General features: G+C 43.1%; 1 protein-coding gene across 13 annotated transcripts in view; it reads right to left on the reverse strand.

Annotated features, from left to right (window-relative positions):
* The window catches only part of NAV1 (neuron navigator 1), a 287,649-nt gene that overhangs the window by 20,944 nt on the left and 253,624 nt on the right, over nt 1-13,081 (reverse strand). For all 13 annotated transcript variants that reach the window (XM_055109792.2, XM_055109787.2, XM_055109785.2 and 10 more), the window contains 3 exons: nt 12,104-12,187; nt 11,402-11,513; nt 2,444-2,565 (listed from right to left, as the gene is read on the reverse strand). In XM_055109792.2, coding sequence (XP_054965767.1) covers nt 2,444-2,565; nt 11,402-11,513; nt 12,104-12,187 — 318 coding nt within the window. The remainder of the gene's footprint in view (nt 1-2,443; nt 2,566-11,401; nt 11,514-12,103; nt 12,188-13,081) is intronic.

A 13,081-nucleotide genomic window follows, 5' to 3' on the forward strand; every position in this document is an offset into this window, starting at 1 on the left:
TGTTGGTGCATGCCTGTAATCCCAGCTACTCAGGAGGCTGAGGCAGGAGAATTGCTTGAACCCGCGAGGCCGAGGTTGCAGTGAGCCAAGATCGCATCATTGCATTCCAGCCTGGGTGACACAGTGAGACTCTGCCTCAAAAAAAAAAAAAAAAAAAAAAAAAAGAGAGAGAGAGAGAAAATGCAGTACTTCTCAAATTTATTTGACGATGGTATCACTTTTTTCTTTTTTTGGAGACAGGGTCTCACTCTATCACCCCGGCCACAGTGCAGTGATGCAATCTTGGCTCACTCAACCTCCACCTCCCAGGCTCAAGCTATCCTCCCACCTCAGCCCCCAAGTAGCTGGGACCACAGGCACACATCACCACACCCAGCAAATTGTTGCATTTTTAGTAGAGGCGGGATTTCACCATGTTGCCCAGGCTGATCTTGAACTCCTGAGCTCAAGTGATCCACCCACCTCAGCCTCCCAAAGTTCTGGGATTACAGGCCTGAGCCACTGTGCCCAGTCAATGGTATCACATTTTAAGGAGCATCTCAATGGGCTGGCAATCAGTGGAACACACTTTGGGAAATGTTAATCTAAAAAATCAAATTTAAACAAGTATCAGGCTCTTCCTATGTGTACTATACCCTACTCAGTCAGTGCTCTAGCTAAGCTGGCCTTCTCCATCTCCCTCTGCTTCTCTTCTGCACAGACAGTGTCTGTGTAGAAAGCATCCCAACACATTCCTCTCTACCCATCACAATTGCATCTCAGTTTAACTTTTACCTCCTTTGAGAAGTCTTCCCTGCCTATAGTAATCACTGTCTCGTCATCTGTGAACTCCTTTAGCACTTACTGCCCGAATAAGCATTGTGGCACTGTTGGATTGCTATTAATTTTATATGTATAATTTTTTTGGTCTCCCCAGTAATACTGCAGCCTTCTTAATGACGAGATTATAGATTCCATTTTTCATATCCTTCACAACACACCTAGCACAATGTTGGGGTAGGGTTAGAGTGGACCTCAGGTATCTGGTTCATAACAGAAATTCTGGATGCATTTTCTGTTCATCTTAAGACTATACCCTCATCCCTGAAATGTCTTTGGGAACTCCATGGATGCTTAGACAGTTTTAGGCTTTGGGGTGACTTGAGTGTGCCCTCCTGGTCTCTATCCCTCACCTATCTCTGGTTCATCCTACTCTAGAGCTAAATCTTCAGGTTAGGCCCAGGCTGAACTGGCCTCTGGAAACTGTGGTCAATATAACTTTCATCCAGTGACTCTCTTCCATGTTGGGTCTCTAGGTATTATGGAACCAAAAAGAAGAAGGTTCATTTTCTGGATAGGAGGAGCTCAATTTGACTGCTTTTTATAACAGGCCAATTTTGTAACAGGGGAAGATAGGAGGGAATATATTTGAATTTTGTTTGACTTTCCCATTTGGCCCCCAACCAGACCACTCCTCTGTCCTCACATGGGGCAGCTGTGGATGGACCATGCAGTGGAGTGAGTTAGGAACTCTGGGTGGTTGTTACAGTTAGTGTTATGAGTGGTCATTCATTTTTTTTTTTTTTTTTTTTTTTTAGGGGAAGGGAGTTGCTCTGGAAATAGGGAAGGTATGGCAAAGGGAAAGAGAAAATAAGGGGATAGGAACTGGGTCTCTTACCTCATAGACCTGGAAAAAAATAGGGATTTGGAGTCAGCATTTTGAAGGAAAAAAAAAAAAAGAATCAACACTTAATCACTCATTTCACACAGCTGGTACCTGTCTGCATTATACAAAGGTCTGGGGGCGTGTCTTACTGAACAGGGGACAGAGGAGCAGGACGTGTCCACCTGGGGATGCTTTCTTACCACAGTCAGCAAGAGGGGCTGAGAGTGTCTAGACCTGCCTGAAGAATTTCAGAAAGGTCATACGAAGTCAGTTTAGGATTATGCAAGGGAAAAAAACCACACGCACAAAAATGACTTCTGGACCTACCAAAGGTAATAATAAAGAGTCCTTTGAAGTAATCTGGAAAGCTCCACAAAACATCTCCAAAAATTAAAGAAATGACCTCCAGGAGTCTAGAATGAACAGCTTTGTTCATAAAATCTCTCCATAGTATAGAAGGGAGTGGGGGGTGGTGGGGACAGAACTGATAAGATGTTTCCTTCTGAGTATGTCCTCAGCATCCTTCTGTTGCCAAATACATCTTGGCCTAACCAGTATGGAGAGCCCAAAGAAAGCAGATGCATATAAAGGTCAGAGGGGTGGCCTTGGGGACAAGTAGGAAATGATTGAGGGAAGGGAGAATCTGGGAGACCATGCTCTGAGCGGACATCACACTAGGGCTCAGTGTTAGACGGGACTACACATTGGTTAATCCTGGAAGGATTCGATCCCTATGCTGAGGTGAAGGCGGTCCACCACGGTTCTACCTACTTCCCCACCCCCCAAACCTTTACCTACCCAACTCTTTTTTTTCTTCTTTTTCGCATCAGCATCCTTGCTGCTGCCGATGCTGGAATGGCTAGTGATGCTGTTGAGGCTTGAGATGCTATCTGAGGAGTTTTGTCTCTTGATCCGAAGTTCTAGGGCCAAGTACAAGTGGGAAAAACATAGAACAGATTTAGAGAGGATGTGAGACTTCAGGCAAGTCTAGTGGCAGAAGATAAGAGAAAGGAGAACCAACCAACTCCTCAATCACATTATTCATTTTTTTGGATCATTCATTCAGCAAACATTTATTGAGTCCCAATCATGTTTCAACATAGAAAAAGTGCAAAAGGTAAGAATTAAATAAGAAATGATTCCTTTTCTCAAGAACCAGAAGTTAGCATGGAGTCATGGACTCAGCTTTAATCAGTCTAAGGACTTAACTAAAGCCAGCCCTCTACAGTTTTATGGAGATATCAACCTACCATTTTTCATGATTTTTCTAGCAATACTTAGCTATCTGGTGGTCCAAGGCCAAGAACTAGCCATATACTAGCCAAATACATCACTAGCCATGTACCCTGCATTCCACCTGAAAGAGCTTCAGTTTTCTCATCTGGTGGGTAGAAAATCTTTGCTTTCTGAGAAGGTTTGTGATGGCACAAAAAATAATCTTACTTTTCTATAACAGGGGAGGAAGGGGTTAACAAAGGAGATGTCTGAGTACTGAAAGAATAGAAATTTTTCAGATGGGAACTTTGGAAAACGTATTTAGGGTTGAAGAAAAGGTACATGCAAAGGCACTGTCCAGGGAACTGGCTTTGCTTTGAGGAACTGTGGGTAGTCTGGAATGGAAGCAGCAGAGGGCACGTGTGGGGGTACAGAAAAAAGTGAGGGTGGAGATTAGGCTCAGGCCAGATCAGGCACAGCCCTCAATGTCTTTTTTCCTTTTTCTTTCTTTTTTTTTTTGAGATGGAGTCTTGCTCTGTCACCCAGGCTGGAGTGCAGTGGTGTGATCTTGGCTCATTGCAACCTCTGCTTCCTGGGTTCAAGCAGTTCTCTGCCTCAGCCTCCTGAGTAGCTGGGATTACAGGCACCCGCCACCAGGCCCACTAATTTTTTCGTATTTTTAGTAGAGACGGGGTTTCACCATGTTGACCAGGCTGGTCTTGAACTTCTGACCTCATGATCCACCCACCTCAGCCTCCCAAAGTGCTGGGATTACAGGCACGAGCCACTGCACCCGGCCTCCTTTTTCTTTTCTTTCTTTCTTTTTTTTTTTTTTTTTAATGAGACAGGGTCTTGCTGTGTTGCCCAGGGTGGTCTTGAACTCCTGGGTTCAAGTGTTCAAGTGATCCTCTTGCCACGGCTTCCCAAAGTGCTGGGATTATAGGCATGAGCCAACATGCTCAGCCCCTCAATGTCTTTTTTTTTTTTTTTTTTTTTTTTTTTTGAGAAGGTGTTTCGCTCTTCTTGCCCAGGCTAGGGTGCGGTGGTGCGATCTTGGCTCACTGCAACCTCCGTCTCCTGGGTTCAAACGATTCTCCTGCCTCAGCTTCTCGAGTAGCTGAGATTACAGGCTCCTGCCACCACGCCCGGCTAATTTTTGTATTTTTAGTAGAGACGGGGTTTCGCCATGTTGGCCAGGCTGGTCTCAAACTCCTGACCTCAGGTGATCCACTTGCCTCGGCTTCCCAAAGTGCTGGGATTACAGGGGTGAGCCACCGTGCTTGGCCCCCTCAATGTCTTTTAAATGAAATTTGCCTTTGTGCCATAGATAATGGAGAACGGAAATTCTGAAGCAAAGGCAAAATATTATCTGATTTTTAAAATCCTTTTTATTTTAAAATAATTATAGATTCATAGGAAGTTGCAAAGAAATGCACAGGGAGGTCCTCTGCACATTTCACTTAACCTCCTCCAATGCAAACATCTTGCCTAACTATGGTGCAATGTCAAAGATTTTTTAGGCTTGGCTCAGTGGCTCACAACTGTAACCCCAGCACTCAGGGATGCCAAGGCAGGATGATCACTTAAGCCCAGGAGTTTGAGACCAGCCTGGGCAACACAGTGAGGCCCTCATCTCTATTTAAAAAAATATTTTAAAAATAGAGCTTACTATGTTAACAATGAGAAAGATGAAATGGAGGGAAACTAAACTAGAGGAAGGGGAGTAGTAAAGTGGCTATTTGCAATTGTCCTCCTAGAAACAAAACCTGTTAGATGAAGGAGATGTGGGTGAGGTTTGGTTATTTTTCTCACTCTCACTATGACCAGAAATGGATCTTTTAAACTCTAATTTTCCCTTGATACTACAGGGAAAACAAGATCCTAGGATCTGATGCTGTAACTACAAAGCTCATAAGGTATTTGGAAAACCCTTTGTACAACGATTATCATACCCAGTTAATGATACTACAGAGTACTTCAGTTATTTTAAAAGGCGTGGGAAATTCTCAAGAGGATATGCTGAGGCTGGGTGTGGTGGCTCATGCCTGTAATCCCAGCACTTTGGGAGGCCAAGGCAGGAGGATGGCTTGAGCCAGCAGTTCAAGACCAACCTGGGCAACATAGTGAAACCCCATCTCTACAAATGATTACAAAATTAGTCGAGTGTGGTGGCACACGCCTGTGGTCCCAGCTACTTGGGTGGCTGAGGCAGGAGGATCGCTTGAACCCAGGAGGTGGAGGTTGTAGTGGGCTGAGATTGCATAACTACATTCCATCCAGGGCAACAGAATGAGAGCGAGACCCTGTCTTAAAAAAAAAAAAAAAAAAAGATACACCAAGTTGAAGTTAAAAAAAATCTTTATTTGTGTAAAAATGAATATACGTATCCATATATGTTTGTTTGTATACACATAGATATTTATTTCTGTCAAGATTAAAACTATTAGCAGTTCTTACCTCTGCGGATTAGGATCTGAAGGGGTGACTCAGGGAAAGGGATTTTATATTTCACCATATACCCTTTTATATAGTTTATCTCAGTGGTTGGAAAACATTTACTGTAAAGGGCCAGATAGTAAATATTTTATGCTTTGTGGCCATAGGGTCTTGGTCATAACTCCTCAGTTCTGCTGTTATAGCATGAAAGCAGCCACAGACATTATGTAAATTAATGAGTGTGGCTGTGTTTCCAATAAAACTTTATTTACAAACAGAGTGGTGAGCCAGATTTGGCTGATGGGCCATGATTTGCCCACCCCTCGTTTACATTCCCCCTCAGAACATGCATTGCTTTTATGATAAAAATTAGTTTAATTGAAACTAGTTAATTAAAAATAAAATAAAGGGGCTGGGTGTGGTGGCCCATGCCTGTAATTCCAGCACTCTGGGAGGCCCAGGTGGGTGGATTGCTTGAGTCCAGGAGTTTGAGACTAGCCTGCGCAACATAGCCAAACCCCATCTCTACTAAAAATACAAAAAGTTAGCTGGGCATGGTAGTGCGCACCTCTAATCACAGATACTCCGGAGGCTTAGGTGGGAAAATCACATGAGTCCCAGGGATCGAGGCTGCAGTGAGCTGCGATAGCACCACTATGCTCCAGCCTGGGCAACAGAGTGAGACCCTCTCTCAAAAAATAAATAAATAAATAAATAAAAATAAAAAATAAAGGGTAGCAAAGTATGTGCATCCGTCTATCAGTTATTTGAAGGTTTCAATTAGTTGAGATATATCAGTTACATTTAAAAAATACACTATATAGTACTTTTTTTTTTTTTGAGATGAAGTTTCACTCTTGTTGCCCAGGCTGGAGTGTAATGGCGCGATCTCACCTCACTGCAACCTCTGCCTCCCAGGTTCAAGCAATTCTCCTGTCTCAGCCTCCTGAGTAGCTGGGATTACAGGCATCTGCCATCATGAACAGCTAATTTTTGTATTTTTAGTAGAGACAGGGTTTCACCATGTTGACCAGGCTGGTCTTGAACTTCTGACCTCAGATGATTCACCCGCCATGGCCTCCCAAAGTGCTGGGATTATAGGCGTGAGCCACCGCACCTGACCCTATGTAGTACTTTTAAGAGCAAATGATACGTTGCAGAATCAAGCAATCTTCAAAAAGTTAAGAAACCTCTTGTGCATTTTGAATTTTGTACCATGTATATTTATTATCTATTTATAAATAAAATGAAATAAAACAAAATATAGGCATTATTGCCTAAGCATTGATTCTTTGAATGTTCCTAGAAATCCTCCTTACCAAGTTAAGCCTGGATCAACATGAACTGAGGATAACATGAAAACTCATAGCAAAAAGCACAGTTCATTCATTCAGCAAATATATGTTTGAAGAGCACATTACACACAGAAAAACCCATATGCCCTCCACCTAATTCAACAATTGTTAATATTTTGTTTTATTTGCTTTCTCTCTCTCTCTCCACACACACACACACAGTTTCTTGAACAATTTGAAAATAAGTTACAGAGAACACATCTGTTGACACTGAAGACTTCAGAGTATTCTTTCTTTTCTTTTTTCTTTTTTTCTTTTTTTTGAAGATGGATGTACTTTCTAAGAATAAGAACATTCTCCCACAGTACTATTATCACACCTAAGAAAATGAACAGTGGCCGGACACGGTGGCTCATGTCTATAATCCCAACACTTTGGGAGGCTGAGGTGGGTGGATCACCTGAGGCCAGCAGTTCGAGACAGCCTGGCCAACATGGTGAGACCCCATCTCTACTAAAAATACAAAAATTAGCCAGGCATGGTGGCACACACCTGTAGTCCCAGCTACTTGGGAGGCTGAGGCAGGAGAATCACTTGAACCCAGGAGGCAGAAGTTACAGTGAGCCAAGATTGTACCACTGCACTCCAGTCTGGGCAAGAGAGTGAGACTTCATCTCAAAAAAAAAAAAGAGAGAGAAAATGAACAGTAATTCTTTTCATGTAATATCTAGTCCATATTCAAATTGGAATGATTTCTTTTTTTTCTTTTTCTTTTTTTTGAAACCAGTTCTCTCTCTCACCCAGGCTGGAGTCAGTGCAACCACTGTGGCTCACTGCAGCTTCTACCTCCTGGGCTCAAGCAGTCCTCCAGACTCAGCCTCTGGAGTAACTAGGACTACAGGCTAATTTTTAAAGAATGAGGTCTCACTATGTTGCCCAGGCTTGTCTTGAACTCCTGGCCTAAAGTGAACCTCCCGTCTTGGCCTTCTGAAGTGCTGGGATTATAGCGTGGGCCGCTGTGCCTGGCCTGGAGTAATTTCTGATCTTAACTGATATAATTGGATTACTCTGGGGGCAAGGAAAGCACTGGAAGAACGAGCACAGCAAGACCAGTAAGGAAATTACTGAAATATTCTAGGAGAAGAATGATAAAAACCTGAGCCAGGGTAGCGACAATACAGAAGAGGGATAGAATTGAGATCTACGTAGGAGTTAGAACTAACTGACTATACAGGGTGAAACAGTGAGGAATCAAAGATGATTCTCGTATTAGAGGCTTGGGCAACCAGGCAAATGATAATACCTGAGATACGCAAACTGCAGAAGGGAAAAGGTTGGCTTGTGTGTTTGTTGTAAGTGGGGTGAAGGGGATGACTTTAATTTTGGACATATTAAGTTAGAGATATCTCTATGAGGTCAATTAAGTGGAAACATCCAAACGTGGTTGGAAGTAAAGGTCTGGAACTCAGGAGACTGATATGGATAGAAATACAGATTAAGAAGAGATTGTAAAACCAATTGAGCTGATAAGTGAGCCCAGCAAGTCTGCAGGATATAAGATCAATGTGCAAAAAATCAATTGTATTTTTATACACTAGTAATCTATAACTCAAAAGAGAAATTAAGAAAACAATTCAGTTTAGAACAGCATAAAAACTAAGTTTAACAAAATAAGTACAAGGTTCATATGCTGAAAAACTGCAAAATATCACTGAAAGAAATGAAAGAATATTTAGATAAAGGCATGCCTGTTCATGGATTGGAAGACTTAACATTGTTAAGAGGCAATACTCTCTAAATTGATATACAGATTCAATGCAATCCCTAGCAAAATTCAATCTGAGATTAACAAACGAATCCTGAAATTCACATGGAAATGCAAAGGACACAGAGTAGCCAAAACAACCTTGAAAAAGAACAAAGTTGGAGGACTCACACTTCCCAATTTCCAAACTTACTACAAAGCTACAGTAATCAAAACAATGTGGTACTGGCCAAGGATAGACATATAGAAGAATGGAATAGAACTGAAAGTCTAGAAAGAAACTCATATAGAAGAATGGAATAGAACTGAAAGTCTAGAATGAAACTCATATATGTATAGTCAATTGATTTCCTAGAGTGCCGAGACAATTCAGTGGGGGAAAAAATAGTCTTTTCAGCAAATGATGCTGGAACAACTGGATATTCTCATGTAAAAGAATGAAGTTAGACTGCCTACCTCATACCATGTACAAAAATTTACTAAAAATGGAACAAAGACCTAAAACTAAAAAAAAATTTAGAAGGAATTCCAGGAGTAAGTCTTCATGACCCTGGATTAGGCAATAATTTCTTAGATACAGCACCTAAAGCACAAGTAGCCAAAGGAAAAAACTAGATAAATGATACCTCATGAAAATGGAAAACTTTTGTTCTTCAAAGAATATTTTCAAGAAAGCAAAACAGCAACCCATACAATGAGAGAAACTATTTTTCAAATCATGTGTCTGATAAGGGTCTAATATTCAGAATTATTAAAAAACTCTTAAAGCTCAACAACAAAAGACAAATAACCTGATTTTAAAAATGGGCCAAGGATTTGAATAGACATTTCTCCATAAAGACATACAAATAGCAAATAAGCACATGAAAAGATGCTTGGTATTAGCCATTAAGAATACGAAAATCAAAACCACAACGAGATACCACCTCACACCCACTAAGCTAGCTATTACAAAAAAGAGGTCAGTAAGTGTTAGCAAGAATGTGGAGCTATAGGGCTGGGTGTGGTGGCTCACGCCTGTAATCCCAGCACTTTGGGACGCCGAGGTGGGCGGATCACTGCAGGTCAGGAGTTCGAGACTAGCCTGGCCAACATGGTGAAACCCTGTCTCTACTAAAAATGCAAACAAATAATTAGCTGGGTGTGGTGGTGGGCACCTGTAATCCCAGCTTCTCAGGAGGCTGAGGCAGGAGAATTACTTGAACCTGGGAGGCGGAGGTTGCAGTCAGCCAAGATTGCACCATTGCACTCCAGCCTGGCCAACAGAGTGAGACTCCATCTCAAAAAAACAAAAACAAAGAATGTGGAGATATTGGCACCCTCATATGCTGCTCATAGGAATGTAAAATGGTGTAGCTGCTCTGGAAAACAGCTTGCCAATTCCTCAAAAAGTCAAACATAGAGTTACCATATGACCCAGCAATTCCACTTCTAGGTATATACCCCAGAGAACAAAAAACATATGTCCACACACAAACTTGTACATGAATGTTTATGGCAGCATTATTCATAATAGGCAAAAAGTGAAAACAACTCAATGCCTACCTATCAACTGATGAATAGCTAAACAAACTGTGGTATATCCACACAATGGAATATTATTCAGCCACAAAAAGGAATGAAGTGTGGATACATGACACAACATGGATGAGTCTTGAAAACACTTTGCTAACATGGTGAAACCCCATCTCTACTAAAAATACAAAAATTAGCCAGGCATGGTGGCATGCGCCTGTAGTCCCAGCTACTTGGGAGGCTGAGGCAGGAGAATTGCTTGAACCTGGGAGGCGGAGGCTGTGGTAAGCTGAGATCGCGCCACTGCACTCCAGCCTGGGCAACAGAGTGAGACTCCGACTCAAAAAAAAAAAAAAAAAGGAAAATAAGTACTAAAAATTGTAAGTTGGATTTTGGAAAAATGGGAGTCACTGGTGACTTCAGTGAAAGTGTTTTTGGTAGAATGATGGTGACAGAAGCATAATTATAGTGGGGTTAGGTGTGAAAGGGAGGTGGAAAGGTAGGATCGACTGGAGGAAGCAAAGAAATAAGATTATAGTTAGAACATAGATTGATACATCTTTCCCCTTTAACATACAAGAGCCTTTGGCAGGTTTATAAGCAGGGAAGGAATGAATAGAGCATAAGAGATTAGAGAGGTAGAAAAGGGCATGTGTTGGGTAAAGGGGGGTTGTATGGTTGCTAAAGAGGGCATCCCAAAACATTAGATAAGCGGTCACTCTTGGCCAGAAGGGATGAATCCTTCCAACAAAATGGAGACAAATAAATAAGTATTGGATGAATATAAACGCATGGAGTGGGGAAAAGTCAATGGAGTTCTCTCTTGAAAATGTTCATTTTCTTAACTAAGGGGGGCGCCAAAGCTATGTTCAGAGTAAGGCAAATCAGTGGTGGAATGAGGAGCTTGAAAAAAGCAATGAAAGCTGGGAATCACTGGTAGTAGAATAAAAAAGAAAACTGACTGTGGACAAGTAAGAGGGCTGCCAAGGTATCTTGAAGACCTGATTGGAGTTAGAGATCACAGATTTTGTGGCATCAGACTCCCATCCATCTTGACTTCTGTAGCAAAGCTTGACTGGTTACTAAACGTCCAGGCTAACTTGCCATTTCAGCACCATATAACCTATGTGAGCTTTGGTTGTTTCATTGGAAGAGTAGTTGGAGAACTAAAGTGAGGATCAAATAAGATTGTGTGTGTGTGTGTGGACACACAACACATTTGCATAAAAATGTAAAGGGCTATTTTAACGATGGTCTTTGATGGCTCTTTGGCCGTGAGGTAAAGGTTAAGGAGAGGACCCCTGGGGCTTACAGGTCTCCTCTACTTGCCTTCATGCCCTAGGAAGCTGGGGTCATGCCCCTGGTACTCCTCACTGACCAGTCCAGACAGCACACTAAAGGGTATCTAAAGGCCCTCACCTTCTAGAGACTTGATATAGGACTTGGAATACTATGGGCCCAGATAAAAATCTGTAATACTCTTACTTTCCTGCTCCCTGTTCCCTCTCAATCTGTGGCTGGATGTCCTACCTTTGGGTGTGGTTTCTGAGGCATTAAGGGCTCCCTGAATGACTGCCTGGGCCTCAGAGTTCTTTTTCTTCAGAAAGTCTATGGTTTCTCGCAAATCCAGCAGCTCAGTGTCCTAAGAGAGAAATGAAAATAGCGTTGGCTGGGCACGGTGGCTCACACCTATAATCCCAGCACTTTGTGAGGCCGAGGTGGGCGGATCACCTGAGGTCAGGAGTTCAAGACCAGCCTGGCCACCTGGTCTCCATTAAAAATACAAAAATTAGCTGGGCGTGGTGGCAGGCACCTGTAATCCCAGCTACTTGGGAGGCTGAAGCAGGAGAATCGCTTGAACCTGGGAGGCAGAGTTTGCAGTTAGCCAAGATCGCGCCAGTGCACTCCAGCCTGGGTGACAAGAACGAAACTCCATCTCAAAAAAAGAAAACAGCGTCATTAGTTGGGATTAGCAGGAGCCCTGAGCCCTTATGATGTGTCAGGCAATGGGCGAGGCATTGGAATTCTGCAAAACTTGATAGAGAAGGGCAGGGAATTGGGATAAGGAATATGCTCACACTGTATTGGGGGGCAGATTGAGAATCCAGGGTGACAGTGAGGTGGGGAGAAACTGGCATTCATGAGCAAGAACAGATGGTCAGCTTCGGCCTGTCTGTCCAGGAGAACCCCCTCGCCGCACCCACCCCTCCCACCCTTTCCCAGGCCTCTCACCTTTTCCTCGGCCGTCTCTGCCAGGTGTCGCAGGCGGGATGTCATATTCACCAGGCTCTGCTCAAAAGCAGCCACCAGATTAGCCTGAAACAAACACAGAAAGAGATTGCTAAGTTGCATAAGGCTGGGGGAAAGGCAATAACTGACAATGGGAAATAGTTTTAACTGATTTCCTGTATCTCGGAGCTGACCAATGCCAGCAAACCTCTTGGTGGTTAAAAAAATATTGATTTTCCTGAGCAGACAAAGGGGAAATCAAAGAAATTTTCTGGTGGGAACCAGCTTCTTGAATAATGAAGCCAGGTTGAGGGGTAGGGCAGGTTTTCAGAGGCTCCTGGAGACTTGAGATCTAAAACCCATCAACTACCAGAGGTAGGACTATCCCTCTGCTCTATGTGATATTTGGTGTGGCCAACTTGGTAGGCGGGCCATAGCCTCTGGGGTCGTTCCTATTATTTTGGTTTAACTCCTGCATTGTGGAGTGGGCCGGCCCCCAAGGGACCAAATAATCTCCTGGCAGAAACTATTTGGTGCGTTTCTTCCTCCTCTGCTACTCCACTGCTTCACCCTTTCTTGCTTTGCAGCTGCTCCTTGTTCCCGGATTCTCCAGGTTTGCAAGGCTGGAAGGAAACTGCAGAGGCATTCCACCGTTTGGCCACTAGGTGTCAGGTCTGTTTCATGAGGAGTGAAGGATACCAAAGGGCTCTCTGGATAAGAGGCAGGCTAGTTCGGAAAGGTGCTGAGTGGAGGAGCTAAGGCCACTTGGTTTGGCATAGTTTGACCTCTAGCTGGCCAACTGGCTGCAAGATGTATAGGCAAGGTAAAGGGAATGAGACCGGGGGCTAGAAAGGGGAGCACTTGGGGATGGAGAAATAGCCATCGTGAGACTATCTGAGCAAGTTGGTGACCCTAGCAAGAAGTGGGCATACTCTGTGCAGCAACTTCATGCAGAGCTCCAGGAAATCGACGGCACTCTCA

The sequence above is a fragment of the Pan paniscus genome, chromosome 1 (genome assembly GCF_029289425.2).
Source record: "Pan paniscus chromosome 1, NHGRI_mPanPan1-v2.0_pri, whole genome shotgun sequence".
Taxonomy (NCBI): domain Eukaryota; kingdom Metazoa; phylum Chordata; class Mammalia; order Primates; family Hominidae; genus Pan; species Pan paniscus.